The sequence below is a fragment of the Periplaneta americana genome, chromosome 16 (assembly GCF_040183065.1).
Source record: "Periplaneta americana isolate PAMFEO1 chromosome 16, P.americana_PAMFEO1_priV1, whole genome shotgun sequence".
Classification (NCBI taxonomy): Eukaryota; Metazoa; Arthropoda; class Insecta; order Blattodea; family Blattidae; genus Periplaneta; species Periplaneta americana.
The window spans coordinates 184252688-184274238 of NC_091132.1; the positions used below are offsets into that span (position 1 = coordinate 184252688).

Here is a 21551-nt window from a genome sequence, read left to right on the forward strand (position 1 = left end):
CGCAGAATAAATATGGGAAATGCGTGTTATTATTCGGTTGAGAAGCTCTTATCATCCAGTCTGCTGTCCAAAAATCTGAAAGTTAGAATTTATAAAACAGTTATATTACCGGTTCTTCTGTATGGTTGTGAAACTTGGACTCTCACTCTGAGAGAGGAACATAGGTTAAGGGTGTTTGAGAATAAGGTGCTTAGGAAAATATTTGGGGCTACGAGGGATGAAGTTACACAACACAGAACTGCACGCATTGTATTCTTCACCTAACATAATTAGGAACTTAAAATCCAGACGTTTGAGTTGGGCAGGGCATGTAGCACGTATGGGCGAATCCAGAAATGCATATAGAGTGTTAGTTGGGAGACCGAGGGAAAAAGACCTTTAGGGAGGCCAGACGTAGATGGGAGGATAATATTAAAATGGATTTGAGGGAGGTGGGATATGATGATAGAGACTGGATTAATCTTGCACAGGATAGGGACCGATGGCAGGCTTATGTGAGGGCGGCAATGAACCTCCGGGTTCCTTAAAAGCCATTTGTAAGTAAGTAAGTAAGTGATTAAAATAAGGCCAAGTGTGGTTAAAATTGTTTTTGTACTCAGTCCGTAAAGTAGTTGCTTTAGGCAGAGATAATAGCAAATACTTTACTATTATAATACCGGATAGCTAGCAGTTCTGCGCGCGAACGACGCTGGTGCTGCTACCTAGGCGGCCGGTGTGGAGATTCTCGCGAAACAAGCTGTAATCAACTGCAATGTATATTGTTGCTGGGTTAGTAAATAGTTTTATTAATTAGTGCTGTGTTAAAATATCAGGGTGTATATGTACTATTTATAATTGCTACAATTACAGCATTACAAATTGCTCCAAATCGTACTTTCGATTTCCAAGGGATCATAAAACGTGAGTCAACAACATTCTTTAGTAGGCCTAATTCCTTCGTCTTTGTGTTGATAGAAAAATACAAATTTGCTTTTTTATTTAGAACTAATAAATGAATAGAAGTTAAAATGTACGGTATTGGAAATATTAAGGTTTTATCAAATTAAGTTTTATTGTTGTCCACACCTCCACATATGCAGAACACATCACAGATGCTAACCACACCCAAAAGACATCAACACAGACATGGAAATGCTACACATCCAACCAAAAAGTCAGAAACTAAACACACTAGAACAATATGAAATATACAGACACACGAAAACACACACACTCTTTGACTCTACACTATACCACACGAACACACCCTCACAGAAAACAAAACGAGATGCCAAGACCAACAACGATCAGTTCTGAGGATGACCCATAAATAGGTCGAAACATGTAAACAAGATACGTTAGAATTTAACACAAGAAAGTCTTATCAATACATATTCCGAAGTAATAACAATAATAATAATAATAATAATAATAATAGCAAAATTTAAATGTGTTTAGTTACATGTAATTCCAAGAGTTAAACAATTACAATTTAGTGTTCAATAGGACAATTGATATTATAAGTAAAAATAAAAATCATATTCCACAAAAGTTATATTTGAAGAAAGATCATATTCTAGAGATGAAAAGCAATCTTTTTGTATGACTTGAGGCTTTCCCGGCGTTTGATATAGAATAACTCTTCTCGGGTTCTCAGCCAGGTGAGTTGGAGATTAGCTTCCAAGCTTTCGACGGCTAGCTCTGCCATCTTCAGGGACGAAGAAAGCTTGGAAGCTAATCTCCAACTCACCTGGCTGAGAATCCGAGAAGAGCTATTCTATATCAAACGCCGGGAAAGCCTGAAGTCATACATTATTCACCTTTACGGGGAGGAAATGCATCGCAGCACTTCGTCCCTGAAGAAGATGGCAGAGCTAGCCGTCAAAAGCTTGGAAGCTAATCTCCAACTCACCTGGCTGAGAACCCGAGAAGAGTTATTCAGCAGTCTTTTTGACAATCAGCTTTTGAAAGTAGTCAGTGTCTGCAGCCTCTTTATACACTATTTACAAATAAGTATGCTATAGTATTGTGAAATAAAATACCTTTCATTACAATATACAACACTACATAATAGTGTAAATAATGTTTGATCATTGTAGGCCTACATTCTTTATTATAGTGTAAAACAATAAATAGTGAAAATATCGTATTCTAGTGTACATAGATTAAACAATTTAAATAGTAAATATTAGTGTAATTGTTCAATCAATCAATCTTCTTAATGTATCCAGCTGTTTGCTGACAACATAAAGTCCACTGTAGTCTATTCAGTTGTTGAATAATTTCGAGGGAAAAATTGTTCTGGGGCTGGGCATCGAACCCGGGACCTTTGGTTAAACGTACCAATGCTCTACAAACTAAGCTACCCGGGAACTCTACCCGACACTGACCCAATTTTTCCCTCTATATCCACATACCTCAAAGTGGGCTGACAACACAATTTAAGTCACACAGAGTTAGTGTGCACTCAATGCTGGTTGCTTGACGGTTGTCAGCCCACTTTGAGGTGTGAGGATATAGAGGGAAAAATTGGATCGGTGTCGGGTAGAGTTCCCGGGTAGCTCAGTTGGTAAGTTTAACCAAAGGTCCCGGGTTCGATGCCAGGCCCCGGAACAATTTTTCCCTCGAAATTATTCAAATCAACTTTACAGGGAATTATACCTGAAAGCTTGATTTGCATAATACATGTCACTGTACGTTACAGAAAACCACAATTTAAGACACACAGAGTTAGTGTGTACTCAATGTTGGTTGCTTGACCATTGTCAGCCCACTTTGAGGTGTGTGGATATTGAGGGAAAAATTGGATCAGTGTCGGGTAGAGTTCCCGGGTAGCTCAGTTGGTAGAGGGTTGGTATGTTTAACCAAAGGTCCCGGGTTCGATGCCCGGCCCCGGAACAATTTTTGCCTCGAAATTATTCAAATCAACTTTACAGGGAGTTATACCTGAAAACTTAATTTGTATTCAGTTGTTTTTCACGAGAAATGAGGGGTATTTTGATCGGTGTTCATTATAGATGCCTGTTGCTAGTAGCCAGAGTCGGGGTGTAGTCAATATATACTGCAGGGCTGTGTCTTCTGCAACTGGTACCGATGACTTTAATTTACTTATTTTGTGGTTTATGTGTGGACAGTTAGAAGAATGTGTTCCAGATCATCATGATTATTACAATAGTGTAATTGTTAAAATGGTCTAATGTTTTGTTATGTCCAACTTGACCACATAGGAGACACTGAGTAAACACAAGTAGTACCCTTGCTACATGCATGCATCTTCATTCATTACGGTAAAAACTCCAGTAATACTTAACCTTGTAGCCTCCTGGGACAATGTGCGGTCCCTAGTTATTACGTTATAATATGGCAGTATATTGTGATCAATAACTGATATTTTGAGTCATGTGGTATATTGTTGCCATTTTGAGATTTGAAAGTTTGTTGGTTCGGAGTTGGACATGACATGTGATTGACCAATTTCTTGTTTCAGTTCAGCTCATAATTTGAGGAGCATGGAATGTTTTACTTTTTGAACTGAAGGCTTTATGTTTGTGCAGTGAAGTAGCCTATAAGGCATACATGGGCACAATTTTTGGTTACGTGAGGCACTCGATTTGAAATAATTTGTTTACTAGGAGAGGAGACTGCAGAGTAGGATGGGAAATATAAACTGCTGTGACCTGCGTCACCTTATCGTAATCGCTAAGGCGGTCAGTGGCGAATTATTAGGAAAGTGCTTGGTTAATGTGAGAGACTCGGAAACTTTTATTCAATTTGGCAAATTAATTCAGCGGCTTTAATCATAAACCTCTTTACTATTTCTCCATAATTGAATTTATTTAAATCACAGGCGATAAATTGCGTAACTAGCCAATAATATTCCATCACGTTGTCTACGTTTATTTTCTTGAATATTCTGGCGTCTATCAAGATTACTTAATAGATTTGCACGTTCTCGACCAAAAATAATTTCAGAAAATCATATTTCATTTTCTACGCACATTTGATATTTTTTTTCATAAATTTCTTTTGGAAATAATACGTACAGACAACATTTAATTCCTCGTAGCTTTTAATGCAGCGTGTTTAAGGTATAATGTCGTATTTAGTATACTATGCAAATGTTAAGATCATAAATTTTCTTCGGAATAGTACGAAAAATAACATTTAATTTGTCTTACCTTCTAATTCAGCATGTTCTTTATGACATAAGGAGTAATGTCGTTGTATATTAAATTTATTAATGCCTAATAGGATTTTCGAGCATAACATATATCGTATGTTCTCCCCTTCTAAACAGCAAAAAAAACTCTTCCTCCCATTTCTCATGAAATAATCATTTTCTAACGTGTACACACTGCTTTGATAATGCCATTATGCCACCACTGATATTGCTTATGAAACTGATATAGAACCTGCCCACACCTAGGAGCTGCGTGAGGGAGAAACGGGGACTGTGAAGATGATGTCACTCAGAGCAATAAGCTCTGTGAAGGTCAGTGAGGCATTATTTCTCAAGTGAGGCACGATGCCCATCTCTGCTATAAGGTAAGGATCTGTAAGCGATCTAAGATCTAATTCCTATCGATTCATTGTGTTGTTTGGTCACCCTGAGTGGCGCAGTCGATATAGCACTGGCCTTCTGTGCCCGAGGTTGCGGGTTCGATCCCTGCCCAGGTCGATGGCGTTTAAGTGTACTTAAATGCAACAGGCTCATGTCAGTAGATTTAGTGGCGTGTAAAAGAACTCCTGCAGGACAAAATTCCAGCACAGCAGCAATGCTGATATAACCTCGGCAATTGCGAACGTTGTTAAATAAACCATAAATTGTGTTGTCTGAGAAAAGATGACAGCTACTACGAAAAATACATTGATTTGGTTGTGGTTTTTTCTTTTATTCAAAAGAATAATGCATTGATTTATGCCCAGGTGCGTGGTTTAGTGTACATTGGAAGTCGCATGTTGTGAAATTGATTTAAATATTACAGTAATAAGGTCTATGATTTTGAATTTTGTTACTGTTGTCTAGTCAACTGTCCGAAAACAGGTCTGAACCTCACAAGTGATATCACTTATGAGGCAATTAAGCTAGGAAATAATGTGGTAGGGTGGCTATTTTCTTTCCCCCTCCATTGCATACATCGCTGACTAGCTACATATTACACGAGTCAGACTTCAGATGCATACAAACAAGTATTCTTCCTCTGACACACGTCATCAAATGAGATGAACTGCCTGATAATAGATGTATATAGCCTATCAGCTAGAACCTCAGTCATAGGTAATTTTTTATGGCTTAGTAATTTTTCTTAATTTCTTGTATACCATTATAATTTTTTGTGTTGTGTAAAATGGAGAACCATGACTGAATTGTTGACGTCACGAACATTTTTGTACCCTATACAGTGGTCAGATTGGATTAATTTGGTATAGTTTCCATTTTCGTAAGAATATTTGATATTACTTACTTACAAATGGCTTTTAAGGAACCCAGAGTTTCATTGCTGTCCTCATATAAGCCTGCCATTGATCCCTATCCAATCTCTACCATCATATCCCACCTCCCTCAAATCCATTTTTATATTATCCTCCCATCTACATCTCGGCCTCACCATACAGTAGTCTTTTCCCTTCAGCCTCCCAACTAACACTATACGCATTTCTGGATTTGTCCATACATGCTACATTCCCTACCCATTTGAAACATCAGGATTTAATATTTATAATTATGTCAGGTGAAGAATACAATGCGTGCAGTTTTAATTGTGTAACTTTCTCCATTCTCCTGTAACTTCATCCCTCAAGAAAATTTGATACACCGAAAATTTATGAAAACCACAGGATTTTTTTTTCCCGTTATGTTGTGGTATATCAGAAGTTTAGTTCATGCAGTGAGTATTTGGGGGTTTAGGGGTCGTAGTCCCCTACAATTTAGTACATTTGTATATTTTATATCCTGTGGTTTTCACAAAATTTATTACGAAAATAGCGACTATATTTAATCCAAAATGGCTGCCATACTGGTTACAAATACATTACCTTCCATTGTATCTTTAAAATTACTGCGTTTTTTTCTAACATGAATTCTGCAAAAAATTTAAGTTTATGGTGCTTATGGCTACTACTCATGAATGCTTCCAGATTTTTCTCTGAAGGGCATTCCCATTGTCCTTAAAAGGAGAAAAATAAAGGAACTTGAGATAAATGAATACTTCAAACATCTATCATCAACTTCTTTAAACTAATCATCATCATTTTCTTCTTCACATCACCACCACCACCACTTCATTTACTGCTTTTAAACATGACGCATAAGCAAGGAAGGTTGATATTAGGGACTGTCAGAAACATTCATAAGCTCTTTCAGATAAAATTTGTGGCACTGAAAAGAGCCATTGTACATTGTAATCATTGTGGACGTAGGTGTTTTATGGAATGATGACTAAACCTGAAAGGCTAATTTAGTTAAAATGGTGAACATCTGAAATGCAAGTCAAGAAAGCAGAGAATGAATCACTATGTCTGAAAGCATTTCTCCAAAGGAATTCGTGTAGATACGACGGAAAGAGTGCCTCTGATGTTCCATATTGCTTTCTGATCTTTGTCTTTATCCCCATCCATAAATTCTCTACATTCTCCATATGAATTTCAATATTATCCAAATCTACAAATTTTCTCTTCGCAACAATAACACGATGCTCATAAATGGCCCCATCTATTTGAGAAACATTCCTATATGCTGCCCGCCCATCCGAAACAATAATAGTCCCAGGCAGGATGAATCGTTGGATTACATCTGTCAAAGTAGTCTCTGTCTTGTCGGGTACTTCGACGAGAAAGCACTTCCCAGTCTCTCTTTCAATGCCACCAAATACCCAGTGACTCTCCCTCCACAGACCGCGATGGTATTTCCTGTGAAAAAATTTAGATTCGTCAATTTCCACGACTCTGGAAATACCATTGTCGTCCAATCCTCCAACAACGCAAGGATGGTCTTCGAGCCAATGCTCGCAAATTTCCCTGCAAAAGTTGGCCCAATCTACTGTGGTACGGGTACTAAAAGATCCTAACCCCGATTCCAAAGCACAGTCCTTCTGGGGCTTATCCCGTGCCCAACAGTATATGAATCGTATTAAAATGTGAAGGCCTAATTTGCTAACGGTGAAGTAAGAGCCGTCTCTCACACTTCTCCCAGTCTTGCAAACTTTGCAACGCCATTGGTATCCATCAGTGATACCTGTCCTTCGAATTAATGACATTGCATCTTTGCAATTCGGACATACAAACTCATTCCTTATTAAATTTCGAGCAGCCAACCATTCCAACACCTTAATCTTGTCTTTTTCTTCCCCAAGTGCTATCGTGAGGTTGTGCAGACTCCAATTCTCAGCTTGTACATCATTCCGGTCCATTACATGAGCGACAATTCTTGTTACTGCTGTTGATCGTCTTGTAGACATGGCTGTAAATAATATTTACCAGAGTCAAAGATAATATTCCATTAACAAATAACTGAAAAGTAAAAATAAACGGTAAATAATCTATTTCGCCACCTATCACATAAAAAAATCGAGTGTATCTCAGTTATCACGTATAGGCCTAACGGCGAAAATGACATTCCAATAAAAAATATAAATAATCTGTTTCATGACTTCAAACACAATAATAATATTCACATAAACACCTTAAATCTAGTTAGTACTTTCTCCTCTCGGCATACTATTTGTTTATAATTGACGACAGGATGACACTTTCCCGCCAAAACTTTTGACCCAAAATCGCTAAGCCAATAACATGTTACACAAGACATGATACTCGTAGAAACATTTACATTGACACCAGTGAAGACAATTACATTTAGTAGTATGTTCAGTAGATTTGTAATCTGATGTCAACAAATGCACGTCTTGTATATATATTTTTAAATACAGAATGGTTTTTGCCAATAAAAAAACGCCTCTTCCGCCTCTGGTGATAGAAAGAAGAAACGGAACAGGTAAACAAATGACTACCAAATAGCACAAAAACAGTGCTGTATTTCCTAATATAATCCTAGCGAATGTGCTTAAAATAATCAAAATTCGTCCAATCGTTTAAGAGAAATCTTTATATACAAATGGACAGAAGACGACAAAGACCAAAACGAATTTTGTGCGTTTTCTCAGTCGAAAACTTGAAAGTTGTCCTTTTTACGTTATCTGGGTGATTTTTAATTCGGCTTGTTATCTTTGGAAAAGAGTGTTGGCAGTGATCGGCCATCTGGCGTTTATGAACAGTTCTGGTGTTATTTTCTGGGAGGATAGAAATCCTCAAAGGTTATTTTCAATATTCATTTGTTCATAATCTTAACCTTTCTTCTGTACCACAAATTGGCGAATTTTTACCCTACTACTGTTTTGAATATGTGTCAACACTGCTCTGGTCAACACCCAAGCTATTTGGTCAACAGTATGGCAGGCTGCCAGTAGGCCTGTTTGAGAAATCTTAGTTCATCTAGAAAGTGACCATGACGTTCAACGTGATTTATGTGATGGAATGTTGATGCAATGTGATGAAATGGAGTAGCCGTATTTACAATGTGTGATCAAGACATTGTGAATATTTCGCGTTGATGATTTCGTTGTTTTGGAGTCGTATATTTTATTTACTAACGGTGTGATGTTTATTTGGATTTTAGCGTTAAAATGTCTGGCAAACACAAAAGTTTTGCAACTGGAATTATTTGGGCAACAGTCGGGTTAGGTGTAATGTATTTTGTTCGTAAATATAGTACTACCTTAATTCGAAATCTGAAAAGAATACGGACTTCCAGTTTAAGCAGTCGACATGAGAAAATAGTAATAGTAAATACTTCCGAAGAATGCCAACTCTCAACCGAAGAACTAAGAAGGTTAGTGGTTCTTTACATTGATTATTAAGTTTGAGGTTATAGTAGTTCCAAAATTAATTGCCATGTTAATAGTTACGAACACGTGGAGGCCGAGCCATTCTCATATACTTGCAGTATAATATGTAATGTAATGTATCTATGCAGTATATATTTAAAAGAGTAGTAAGCCTGCCTTAAGCTATTTAAAGATGCGGTTACATCTTACATTAAAAACAATGACGAAATTTATGTGGTATTGCTGTTAGTTTCTACGGTAAACCTATATCTATCATGTTAATAAAGCCTAATATTTGACAAAATTGCACTGTATTTTTCAGAAACTGCGCAGAATTTCGTGTTCTAGGATTCGACTGTGAGTGGGTGACAAAGGATGGGAAACGAAGACCTGTCGCTCTCATGCAGTTGGCGTCCAGGAATGGCTACTGCGCCCTCATTCGATTATGCTGTGTTAAGGAAATTCCACAAGATCTGAAAGTGGGTAGGCCAACTACTTAAATTCCAATTTGTGAATAGAATTCTGACGTTTCTATCACTGCTGCCATGCCATTCGGTACTTACAAGTCATTGTCTTGTTTTGATCAATATGGAGTATCCACCAGCCACTGAACGAATATTGCACACTTTTGTCACGTGCTGCCAGTGTGGCACTATAAACCAATTCTCAATACTTTTGTCACAACCACAGCACATTTCAATTCTTATTGTATTATAAGCCTATATAGGGGAAAATCTGAAAGAACTGATAGTAGAAGCTGTTGTGTTTTGTGTTATGCTAAACGCGTGAGTGTCACGTTTCATTAAGTATGGTGGACTTGGGAGTAAACCACCAGGATGGTGGAGGGTAGCCATGCAGCGAGAGTGGGGATAACTTCCCCTACTGGCGATGTTTTTTTTAGGTATATATATATATATATATATATATATATATATATGTATATATATATATATATATAATATAGAATTATGACTACATTAACACATTTAATATATCACAAAACATACATTGGACGAACTACATTGTAATTATTATGAAAGTTGCCATATTTCCTTCCTCGAATAACGATCCACTTCCACTAGATGGCTACCGACACGAAAAGCAGGGCTAGCAATACATGCAAACGAAATTATACTAAATGTGAGGAAAGTTACTACAGGTGTTTAGTATTATGTGACTGGTTAGGTGTGTAGGCTATTTTTTTTAAATGGGTTATTTTACGACGCTGTATCAACATCTAGGTTATTTAGCGTCTGAATGATATGAAGGTGATAATGCCGGTGAAATGAGTCCGGGGCCCAGCACGGAAAGTTACCCAGCATTTGCTCGTATTGGGTTGAGGGAAAACCCCGGAAAAAACCTCAACCAGGTAACTTGCCCCGACCGGGATTCGAACCCAGGCCACCTGGTTTCGCAGCCAGACGCGCTGACCGTTACTCCACAGGTGTGGACGTGTAGGCTATTGTGTGACAGATTAGGTTAGGTTTGATTAGGTGTGTAGTATTATGAAAGAGGTTAGGTTAGGTTAGGTTTGATTAGGTGTGTAGTATTGTTAGGCTACTATGTTGCCGACACTGAAACCCACTGTTACATTAAAGAAATATGACCGTATTCTCCATTCACGCGCGACAACTTTCGCATATAAGTAAGGTATGTATTTAAGGCGGATTGGATGGGCTTACAGCTCTCCTAGTGATCACATCAATTTCTACTAATCAATACCGGTACTATAAATTCAAGGTATTTTTATTAAGTTCCTATAGTGGCTGGGACATAAGTAATATTAGGTACTTCCCTTCGTTCTCCACTTATACACACCTTTATCTGTTTTCAGCTGTTTCTTCAGTCTTATCAACATAATCTACCATGACATTACGAAAGTTCCACGCTAGTGTACACTGGAATTTTTTACGTTATGTGTTTTGTTACTTTACGTTAGATTAGCTTTAGTTTAGGCTTTTCTTATCCCTTGCATATACGAATCTGTGACAGGTTAGGTTAGTTTAGGCTTTTGGCATGCCGTGTATGTACAAATCAGTGACAGGTCAGGTTAGGTTAGTTAGTTTAGATTTTTCAGTTTGCCTTGCATATACTCAAAATTGTCTAAGAAGGTGCCCTTTCTTGCTGTCCGCCATCCTTTGGTAAAGCTATTGTAAACATATACCCAAAGTTTATGTTATCTATGTATGTACATCTATTATCAGGCAGTACATCTCACTTGACTATATGTGTCAGAGAAAGAACAATTGTTTGTATGCATCTCAAATCTGATTAATGAAATATGTAGCTACTGATGGCAACTGGCCACCCTACGCCATGATCTCTTGGCCTATTTGCCTCATGAGTGATGCCCTATTGGTGTTACGAGGTTCAAACCTGTCTTCGGACAGTTGACTAAATAACAATAATAATAATAATAATGATAATAGTAATAATCATAATTATAACAAAATAGTAAAGTACAAAGCATACAATGAACAATATTTTTAGGTACATACAGCAAGGAAAATTATGATTATAAGTAGCTCAAGTGTCCCGCGCCGTGGCGTCGCGTTCTAAGGCATCCCGCCTAGGACTCGCGTTACGGAATGCGTACTGGTTCGAGTCCTCATGAGGGAAGAAATTTTCTCATGAAATTTCGGCCAGTGTATGGGACCGGTGCCCACCCAGCATCATGATGCACTTGAGCTACGATAGGTAGCGAAATCCAGTTGCGAATACCAGCTATAACGGCTGGGAGGATCATCGTGCTAACCACACGATACCTCCATTCTGGTTGGATGATCGTCCACCTCTGCTTCGGCATGTGGGCGTGAGGCCAGCAGCCGGCTGATCAGTCTAGTCCTTTCATGGGCTGTAGCGCCACGGATTATTATTATTATTATTATTATTATTATTATTATTATTGTTATTATAGTAGCTCAAGTTGTCACATTATAGATAGACTATACCATTATCGGGAAATATTAAACAAAAACAGATAAAATAAAATAAATGTCACTAGAATATAAAAAATGTAGTGAATATGTCGGAACATGCAATACAACATACATAAGTTAGTTTGGCAACTCGTCAGAAGATAATTTTCTAACTTGAATTTGAAAAATTCCAAGGTTCGGCAGTCCTTGACTTCAGTAGGATTTAATTTTAAGATGCTTTCAATTATATAGATTTTTTGGCATATTAGACGTCCTTAGGAAATAATAATTAATAACCAAATACAATAGAATTTCTGACATAGTCTCTTTCATTGACGCCATTTTCTAGCCTAGGCCAGTTTCCAAAACCCACACAGCCAGCAGTTCATTTGTCGCAAGCTGACAGTGTTAAGCTGTTGCGAGGCATTGTGAGACACTATAAAACAAAATGTCACATCGGGAAAAGACACGCCACATCTGATTCTTTGTTGTTGTTGTTTTCTAATGCCAGGTGTTTGACAATAAAATCATTTGACCTCTTGCACTCCAATATTTTTCAAAGATATTATCATGGTCAGCCACTGAACCACAGATTTTGAGATGTTCCGAATCCATTTCTTGGTTTGAGTTGCACAATGGGCAGTTAGGTGACTGATATATTCCAATACGTCATACTGCCAGCATTCCATTGTAAGGTGTTTAGTTGATTCTGTACCATTAAAGTAGTCCCCACCCGGAGATCCGATTGGGGGACTATTTTACCTCTGGATAATTTTACCTTAATGGTACTCATTTCATATTGGAGTGAAAATGGCAAGTTGTAGCCGATTTAAGTGAACACCATATTTTAACGTTTTGGTGGCTACTTCATTCACACACAACCCCCAGAATGTCTGGAGGGCCACACCTGCTGTTGGTCGACGGGTGCATTGCACCTAGCTGGGAGATCTTGTTGATCACCAGCTTTCCCTCCTTAAGCCACTGGAGGACGATTTTAGTGCCATAGCAGGTCAGCACCAGGAACAGAAAAGTAGAAAGAGGAGGAAGGAAAGTGAAATGAACCCCTAGGCCTCTAATGCTCTAATGCCGTCGGGGTCGAAGAAAGTAAGAGTTCAGTCAGAGGACGGATAGGAAAGGGTAAAGAGGGAATTAGGTATTGAATAGAGGAAAATTATACCAAATTCAGTCATTAACTCATCAAGCTGACCAGTGCTAATTGATGAGTAGCCCCTCCCTTTAGTTCAGCTTGTAAAGTTATGCTTACTAACAGCTGCACCACGGGAAGGTAGGGATGGGACATTGGGTATTTGTCCAGGTTGGTTCCTTAAAGCCTTCAATGGGAAGGATTAATGGGTCTCCCCCCTGTATCCAACAGATACCCTTGTGCACCTTGCCTTAGACTCTAATATTACGTAATGAAACTCACCTGTGAAATGTTCATGTTCTAAGAATATCCCAACGAAGGTCTTTAAAAAAAAAAACTTTCTAAGCACATCAACACAAGTTCATCTACTGAGTTCACACCAGGGGCGGTTTCCCAGGGCATGCTATGCTTGCTGCGCAGCCCAATATTTTCGTAGAATGTGTATTTCTCAAAAGGGATTACGTAAAAATTTATTTTGATTTTTGGAATACTGTATAGGCGTAATACCATCCACAGGTTGCACACTGCAAGTATCGCAACGCTTGCTCGTTTCTCTTAGCTACAGGAAAGACGTAGAAATAGCGAGAATATGATGCGCGCGCAAGTGCCTTCCTCCTTAGTCCGTCCTAGGTGCACATGCTTCTGTTATGTGTTGTTTGAAGCTCTGGTCCGAGAGCTACACCAACGACTATTTAACGTTACACAGAGCAGTATTGACAGCGGGAATGTGCTGTGATTTGCGAGTGCAATGTAATTGTATGAGCGGAATGCATGTGTTAGCTGCTGCATGTATTATTAATTCTTAAACATTAATTTGAAGTATTGCAATGAGTTCGGAATTGTGTGTTATTGAAACCTTATTATTAAATCCATTTTCCCGAAGGAGACGGACATTATAGAGAATATGTGTGCTCGTTCAGTGCAGCTCAATACAACAATGTGCATTGGTTGACAGGGTCGAAAAAAACTAAATAAACTGTTTTGTTGGCCATGTTTGTTATATCATATCGAACTTCTACATCTGATAAGCGAATATGATCCATGACTCATAATGATTTCATAATTATAAAATAAATTATTTAGGCTATGTTGGTCTGATTATTTTTATTAATTATGAATTATTATATCCTCCCATCCTCCCCTATGAATAAAAGAGCAAGCCTAACTTTTGTGACTAGCATTCGCCCCTGGTTCACACCAATAAACTGAATGGAAAGAAAATGACAGCCAGTACATCAGAAGGGCTGCCTTTTGCTGTCTGTACCATCAACTTAATGAAAATTATGTGTTGAGGTAGGAAATTCAATCTGTTCTAATGTGCCCCCTTGTCCCTTACATATAAATGCAAGGAAATTAATCTTTAAAATCAGAATGAACAAATTCTTCTTCTTCTTCTTCTTCGTCTTCTTCTAGCATGCAGCTCTTAAAGTTTAGCTAGTGCCTGCTTAACGATGACAGCCCATTCCTCTCTATTTTCTGCCTTCTTCCTCCATCTTCTAACGCCCATCCTTCGCAGGTCCTGCTCCAGTCAGTCCAACCACCTTAACTTCGGCCTTCCTCTGTATCTTCTCCCTCCTGGATTTCCATCAAAAATCTTTTTAATCAATCTGCCACCATCCATTCTGATGATATGTCCAGCCCATTCTATTCTTTTAACTTTCATCTCTGTTACTATATTAGGTCTCTTATACAATTGATTTATCTCCTTATTTGTCCTTATTCTCCATCTTTATCTTTTATTGGTCCATAAATTTTCCTCACTATCTTCCTTTCCCATCTTTCCAACTGGAGTTTTATTTCTTCCATCATAACCCAGGCTTCACATCCATATATAACTCTAGGTTTCATTACTGTGTTGTAGATCTGTAATTTGATTTCTTTTTACAGGTACCGTGTTTTTATTACTTTTGCCAAAGCAAAGAAACATCTATTACCTGCTGCAATTCTCTCTTTTATATCTTTGCTACAGTCATTATCATAGGTGACCAATGACCCTAAATACTTAAATGCTTCCACTTCCTTATAATTTACAGCATTTATTAATATTTCATTCAAGGTACCAGCCCTTGTTTTGGAGATGTTCATATACATTGTTAATGAACAACTTACTCAACAATAAATTTTCATCATAGTTAAAGTTACTTTGCGAAGGGCTAACAACCCATCACCGTAAAAAACAGCTTGTTACGAATCCTTCAAATGAAATCCACAAACGATTAGGGAAAACACGGGAATTTTACTGGAAGGAAGTAAAGAGTTAGATTTGGAAGTAAATCCCGAAAAGACAAAGTATATGATTATGTCTCATGACCAGAATATTGTAAAATATTGTACGAAATGGGAAAATAAAAATTGGAAATTTATCTTTTGAAGAGGTGGAGGAGTTCAAATATCTGGGAGCAACAGTAACAAATATAAATGATACTCGGGAGGAAATTAAGCACAGAATAAATATGGGAAATGCCTGTTATTATTCGGTTGAGAAGCTTTTATCATCCAGTCTGCTGTCAAGAAATCTGAAAGTTAGAATTTATAAAACAGTTATATTACCGGTTCTTCTTTATGGTTGTGAAACTTGGACTCTCACTTTGAGAGAGGAACATAGGTTAAGGGTGTTTGAGAATAAGGTGCTTAGGAAAATATTTGGGGCTAAAAGGGATGAAGTTACAGGAGAATGGAGAAAGTTACACAACACAGAACTGCATGCATTGTACAGTAGAACCCCAATTATCCATCACCCTATTAACCGATTGTCGGATTATCCGACTTCTTTTCCTAGTTTTTTTTTTTCTGCAGAAAAAATATGAAGTACTGTACAATATGTTTTAGGTAGTTTTCCGAAAGTACCTTTACCCTTATACAGTATATACTGTACGTACTTAGTAGGAATGCTTTGCTGTCGGCAATAGAAATAGTTACTTGTAAAATAGTCACTTCCTGCTTTCGAAGAAATTACCCCCAAGAACTTTTACAAACCCGTGTACCATTCAAACCTTATCCTTATTATTCGAGTGGCTGTAAATATAACATCTATGCAAAATGTTTTCCACAGTCTTCAAAAGAAAACGCATTCTGTTAACTATCGAAAAAATTACAATATTTGAGAGGATTGAGAAAGGAGAAACTGTGGTTAATGTTGCTTCAAAGCACGCGAGTATAACTGAAAGCAATTTAATAATAATAAAAAAGCGTAACGTGTATAAAATATGTAAATCTCCAACATGAGACTTCTACTATTCTTGTATTTCCACAATCAACCAACAACCCTTGGTTTTCAGAAGCCATCATTGACAACCGAACTTTTTGTGAACTCTTGATCCACTACAAAGCACGTTAAACACAAACGGTGTTACTAATAAAAACTCTATATACAGATGTTTAACTGTCTTATACTTATACAATGAGTAGCTCGTTTATAAGTCGTGTGTAAATTCCTTACTAATAATCACTACATACGTCGTGTATAACAGTACAACTGTTAACGCAGCTACGTCATAGTTTCGTCATTACTTCGTTACGAAAGATAATAGAATATCTGAGGTTCTCCATTGCATCCGGTAGAGTGCTCTACTGTGGAGTGTGAAATATCAATAGTACAACTAGCTCTAATCGATTACCACACTATATTTTGGCCAAAGAGTACAAGCTACAGCAATATTATTCTACTTATTCTGTGCTCTTTGGTTTGTTCTTCTGTGGTTACCAGGCATCCATCATCATAAAATGACAGTCGATATGAACAGCTGTTAGAGGGGCGGCCATTTTTTTCTCTATATACAACGCTTAAACAAGGGGTTTCGTATATATAACTACTGCAAAGCAATTCCCATTGTATAGTTACAGATTGTTTATACATCCGTCGCTTCTGCATGGTTTATTAGTAACGTTTTCTGTCTCAACGCTGCATAAGTCTCGTATAAAAACTATACACGGTTTATTAGTAAGACTGAAAACCATCAAGGACATCATAACGTTTTATTAAAATCTTTTATGATATGGATTATCCAATTTTTTCAATTAACCGTTCAGTCCACCCCCTTCATTACCACGGATAATAGAGGTTCTACTGTATTCTTCACCTGACATAATTAAGAACATTAAATCCAGACGTTTGAGATGGGCAGGGCATGTAGCACATATGGGCGAATCCAGAAATGCATATAGAGTGTTAGTTGGGAGGCCGGAGGGAAAAAGATCTTTAGGGAGGCCGAGATGTAGATGGGAAGATAATATTAAAATGGATTTGAGGGAGGTGGGATATGATGATAGAGACTGGATTAATCTTGCTCAGGATAGGGATCGATGGTTGGCTTATGTGAGGGCGGCAATGAACCTGCGGGTTCCTTAAAAGCCAGTAAGTAAGTTAAAGTTACTTTTATTTCATACCAGGTGAAAACGCGATGCAAGAATGTAGTTGTATTGTATTAGTTTTCCATATCTGTTTCCTCTCTCGGAAATTGTAACGTTTAACAGAAGCTGAGATAGTAGCTGACTTCACTGTAAGGACTTGTTCTTGCTGTACAGTTGCTGCTAGCAGACTCTTCAGTCCTGAAGGTGGGCGTAGCACCGTCTGACGATGCACAGTATCTGCTGCACGATCACGGCCTGGTGGTACGCGGCTGCCTGGACCTGCGCCACCTGCACACATCGTCCAGGGGACTGGGTGGCCTGGCTGACGATGTGCTGGGGGTGCAGCTCGACAAGAACTGGCGCGTGCGCTGCAGTGACTGGGAAGCCCCGGAGCTCAGCCCGCTGCAGCAGCACTACTCGTCCCAGGACGCGCTGGTCGCAGTACGGGTGTTTGAGCAGCTGGTGGTACAGAAGTTAGTGTCTTGGTGGCGTATGTGGGGCCCGGCTCTCCCGCAGTGGTCGCGCATCTTGCCTCTCTGTCAGCGTTACATCGATGTGAGGTACAAGGCAAAGCCTGGACCACCCCGTGTTGGCAGTGGTAGGCTTGTGCAGGCGCAGGGCAGGGCTGCCAACAAACCGACGTCACGTGCGTTCTCAACACGACAGAAGCCTCTGTACGACAACTGTATCTTGCAGGCTCCTGATGGCGAGGTGCTCAGTACCTGCGATGTTAAGAAGGCCGAGTGGTGAGTCAAAACAAAAAATATCACTTTTTTTTTTTTTCTTATTCTTCACTTAAATAAATTTTCCAGAAAAAAAAAAACACAAATTTAAAGTAAAATATAAACCAGTGTTAAGTATTATTTGCTGACCTTCAGAAGCCTTTAAATTCACTCCCATTGCTGTCATCGGAAGTCTCTTCTTTATTGGATCCATTGAACTTGTCATCAGAATAGAAATCTTCATCTTCAGGTTCATAGAGAAAATGATCGTCACTTCAATCTATACTATTTCCAACTAAAGATTGAAGTAGACATAAACAAAACTGAAATGTATTACTCCTCAATCGCAAGCTAGCTACCAAAGCAGCCACCAGGGTGCATTATTTTCAGCAAGTGAGCACGCAGGGCAGCCATCATCTGATATATTGCAGACAATATTTCAATACAGTCATTAAACTAACACGTAAAATGCTCACAGAGGGTTAATAACAAGACTTAGGCCTACATAATTTTAATAAAACTAAAATGTTATTAATATAATAATTAGGTTCTACTTACGTCAGTGTGTGAACTCGTATGCCATTAATCGGAACTTGATAGCGGCTCTATCCCCCCCCCCCCCATATCCAACACAACCACAACACTATAACACATGCTTCGTGTACTGACGGCTTTAACAATAGGTTACTACAATACAATACAATATAATAATCATTGTCTGCCACGAATAAACTATAACTGAGACACTGATCTCGACCTCAGATGGTGTGAGAAAGACGAAGTCGGGGATTCACAAAGGCATCTTTCACGCGATCAAGGCATGCATCTCTCACATGATCGTTCTCGGAATGCACACGCGCTAGAGGCAGAGGGGAGACGAATTTTGTGCTGACAGACACGGTGATTCAATAACAGGGATATCGAAGAATTTTCATTAGCTAGATATATGCGTGTTGATATCGAAGAGTTCATAATGTCTCTACTGGGAATAGTGGATTTTCTTTTTCTGTAGATTCGTGGTTAAATGTTATTCTTTGAAAAGCAGAGAATTTCTTTAATTCTACAGAAATTTCTTTGAGGTTGGCAACACTGAATCTTGCACTGTGTTATACCAGCTGTGCTGATGTGCTCTGTGAAGCTGCAGGTCACCTTGGGAGGAACTTAATGTCTATTACGCATGCGCATTGCCATAATATACGTTACAATGATTTATCATGCAATGTCTGAAACTACTAATATAAAAATATTGTTTAAATCGTAAGAAAGTGTTCTTTTAAGGATGTTTAATTTACCCGTATACCATGTATATTATACATTTTATTATTTTAGAAGTAACTATTTTAATGTGAGGAAGAAGATGACAAGCTTGAGCGTGGAGGCGTTGTGTGTTCAATAGCCAATCAGGAAACATTATGCCAAGTGCATTTATTTACATTTACTTCAATCTTTAGCTGGAAAGAGAGTAGGACGTTGCTGATACTACATTTCAAAAAAGACTTCACAACGATGTTCACACTGATCTTGGACTAGGATATTTTGACCCATTCACAAACTTGAGTTTAGACTGTTCAAGTGCTTCCTTCGGAGTCAGCTGATCCACTCCGCTATCCACCATCCACTTATTCCACTCTTCTCCTCTCTGTCTCGTTCATAGGTCGCATTGTTATCACTTGAATGCAGAGCATTCCAAATTCTTGGAAGGAAAAAACTGTAGTGCGAGCAACTATGAAAAATAACGGTACATGTAGGCTTACCTTCGATGTATAAGACGCAACCTAATTTTAAGGCCCATTTTGAGAACAAAAAAGTGCGTCTTATACACGACAAATATGGTATCTAATTTTCGTATTTCGCTTTTTTTCTCTGTCTGGTTTCCTTCTGCCTTCTCTTCATTTTCCTTTTCCTTCGTCTTTTTTGTTTTATATATTATATATATTATTTCAAAGTTTTAAAATACAGTCTGTCCACGGAAACATTCCGTGATTATAAACTGCTCTAATTTTGTAACTATCAGCGTATTCCGAATCTCACTGGACCGGTGTACAACAATGACGTCACGCTGCAGAAAAATAGGAACAAAACTGCTGGAAGGTTCAATGTCTATCATGACGGCTGTACAAGTTGTCTGTGGTACGCTAGCAAGATTTTGCGAAATTTCCGTACTGTCATCTCATTCAAAGAAAAGAGAGCTTAAACAATTTATTTCTTGAACCGGTAGTAATAACTGGTCCGTTGACATGTTCGCTCATAAGCCATTAACATATTGTTTTTCCGTTGTGCTCATTACAAACAATACAGCAGAACTAAAGCAGAACACACCGCCATGACACAACAGTGCACGATGTTATTCGTCTGCTAATTCCCGCCCTATACAAGAACCAGTCAGATTCACTGATGAAGACTGCCACTACCTCTGCAAGCTGATGGAATCAGTGCGACACCAGTGGAGCCTCAGTGATGTCATCATTGAAATTCGGAACACCATGATGCCATCAGATTGCTCAGCACTGAGATTCGGAATACGCTCTTATGCATATTATGAGATTCATACCAGTGTCATTAGAAAAAACGACTCAAAGATAATGGCATATATGGAGTTCCGTAGGAGGAAAATCATGCAATGTTTCCAACTTAATTTCGAATAAGCCACGCACCCGTATTTTTTACTTTCATATTTCGGAAAAAAAAAAGTGTGCAGTATATTCGAGAAAATACAGTATTTGGTAGCTACCAACTACTGTTTTATTAAATAGTTCTATAAAGCATTCTAATGATAATTCGTTTGCCAATCCACTGTCTAGAAAAAAACAACTCGAATGCTGCTTGCTCATTGCATAAAGTCGAATATTTCATTCATATTAATATTATAGGCCTATTCATAGAGAATTTTGCAGTGTTGCTAGAAAGTTTAGGCACACCTAATAATTTTTATAAAATGGTGCCCTGGCCTTAAATTATTAGAGAAACTAACAATGTTTTTAACTGCTGATTAACAATAGGAAAGACTAGTTACTAGTGCAATTTCGGTATTTATATAATGACTATTTAGGAATTTATACATTTTTCAAACAAAATTTAAAATTTTACATTTTCGGTATTAAAGTTGAAAACAAATGAGTAACTAATTGATGCACGATTCTCAACTCTTACTGGATGATGTAGGATATATTACTCTTTAAATTAGTAAAGATCAAATATTTGTAAAAAAATTTCTGTGTGAATGTCCTAGCAGTTTCTAAGGTTTGAAGTTTAAAAAAAAATGGGGAAATTTTGTTATTAGTCACTTCATCTGTAACTGTTCAGTGAAGCTGCATTCCTTGGGAACACAGTGATAGGGGGACGCAGTTGTGCAAACCTCACGGCTGTATACTTCACACGAAAACATGACGACCTTCCCTCATCCCCTTCACCAGTTAACTGGAGGCACGCGCAAGGGATAAACCCTTAGCCGAATTGCCAATTCTTGAAGTCATTGTGATTTGCGAACGTTTTTCAAACTGTGTTCCGTGAAACCGCGATTTTCAGCGAGACTGTATTATCTTTGTAAATATACCTT

At 38.1% G+C, this 21551-nt stretch overlaps 2 protein-coding genes across 2 annotated transcripts in view; one reads left to right on the forward strand and one right to left on the reverse strand.

The window, feature by feature from the left end:
- Positions 1-2384: 2384 nt before the first annotated feature.
- Positions 2385-7920, reverse strand: LOC138692216 (uncharacterized). Its single transcript, XM_069815323.1, has 2 exons — positions 7661-7920; positions 2385-7438 (listed from the first exon to the last, which is right to left on the reverse strand). The coding sequence occupies exon 2, from the start codon at positions 7434-7436 to the stop codon at positions 6438-6440; it is 999 nt and encodes a 332-aa protein (XP_069671424.1). The 5' UTR covers positions 7437-7438; positions 7661-7920; the 3' UTR covers positions 2385-6437.
- An 86-nt stretch (positions 7921-8006) lies between these two features.
- Exd2 (Exonuclease 3'-5' domain-containing 2) overlaps positions 8007-21551 on the forward strand; it is a 32846-nt gene continuing 19301 nt past the window's right edge. The window contains exons 1-3 of the mRNA XM_069815322.1: positions 8007-8866; positions 9184-9340; positions 17448-18019. Of these exons, the coding sequence (XP_069671423.1) occupies positions 8661-8866; positions 9184-9340; positions 17448-18019 (935 nt within the window). The 5' untranslated portion in view covers positions 8007-8660. The remainder of the gene's footprint in view (positions 8867-9183; positions 9341-17447; positions 18020-21551) is intronic.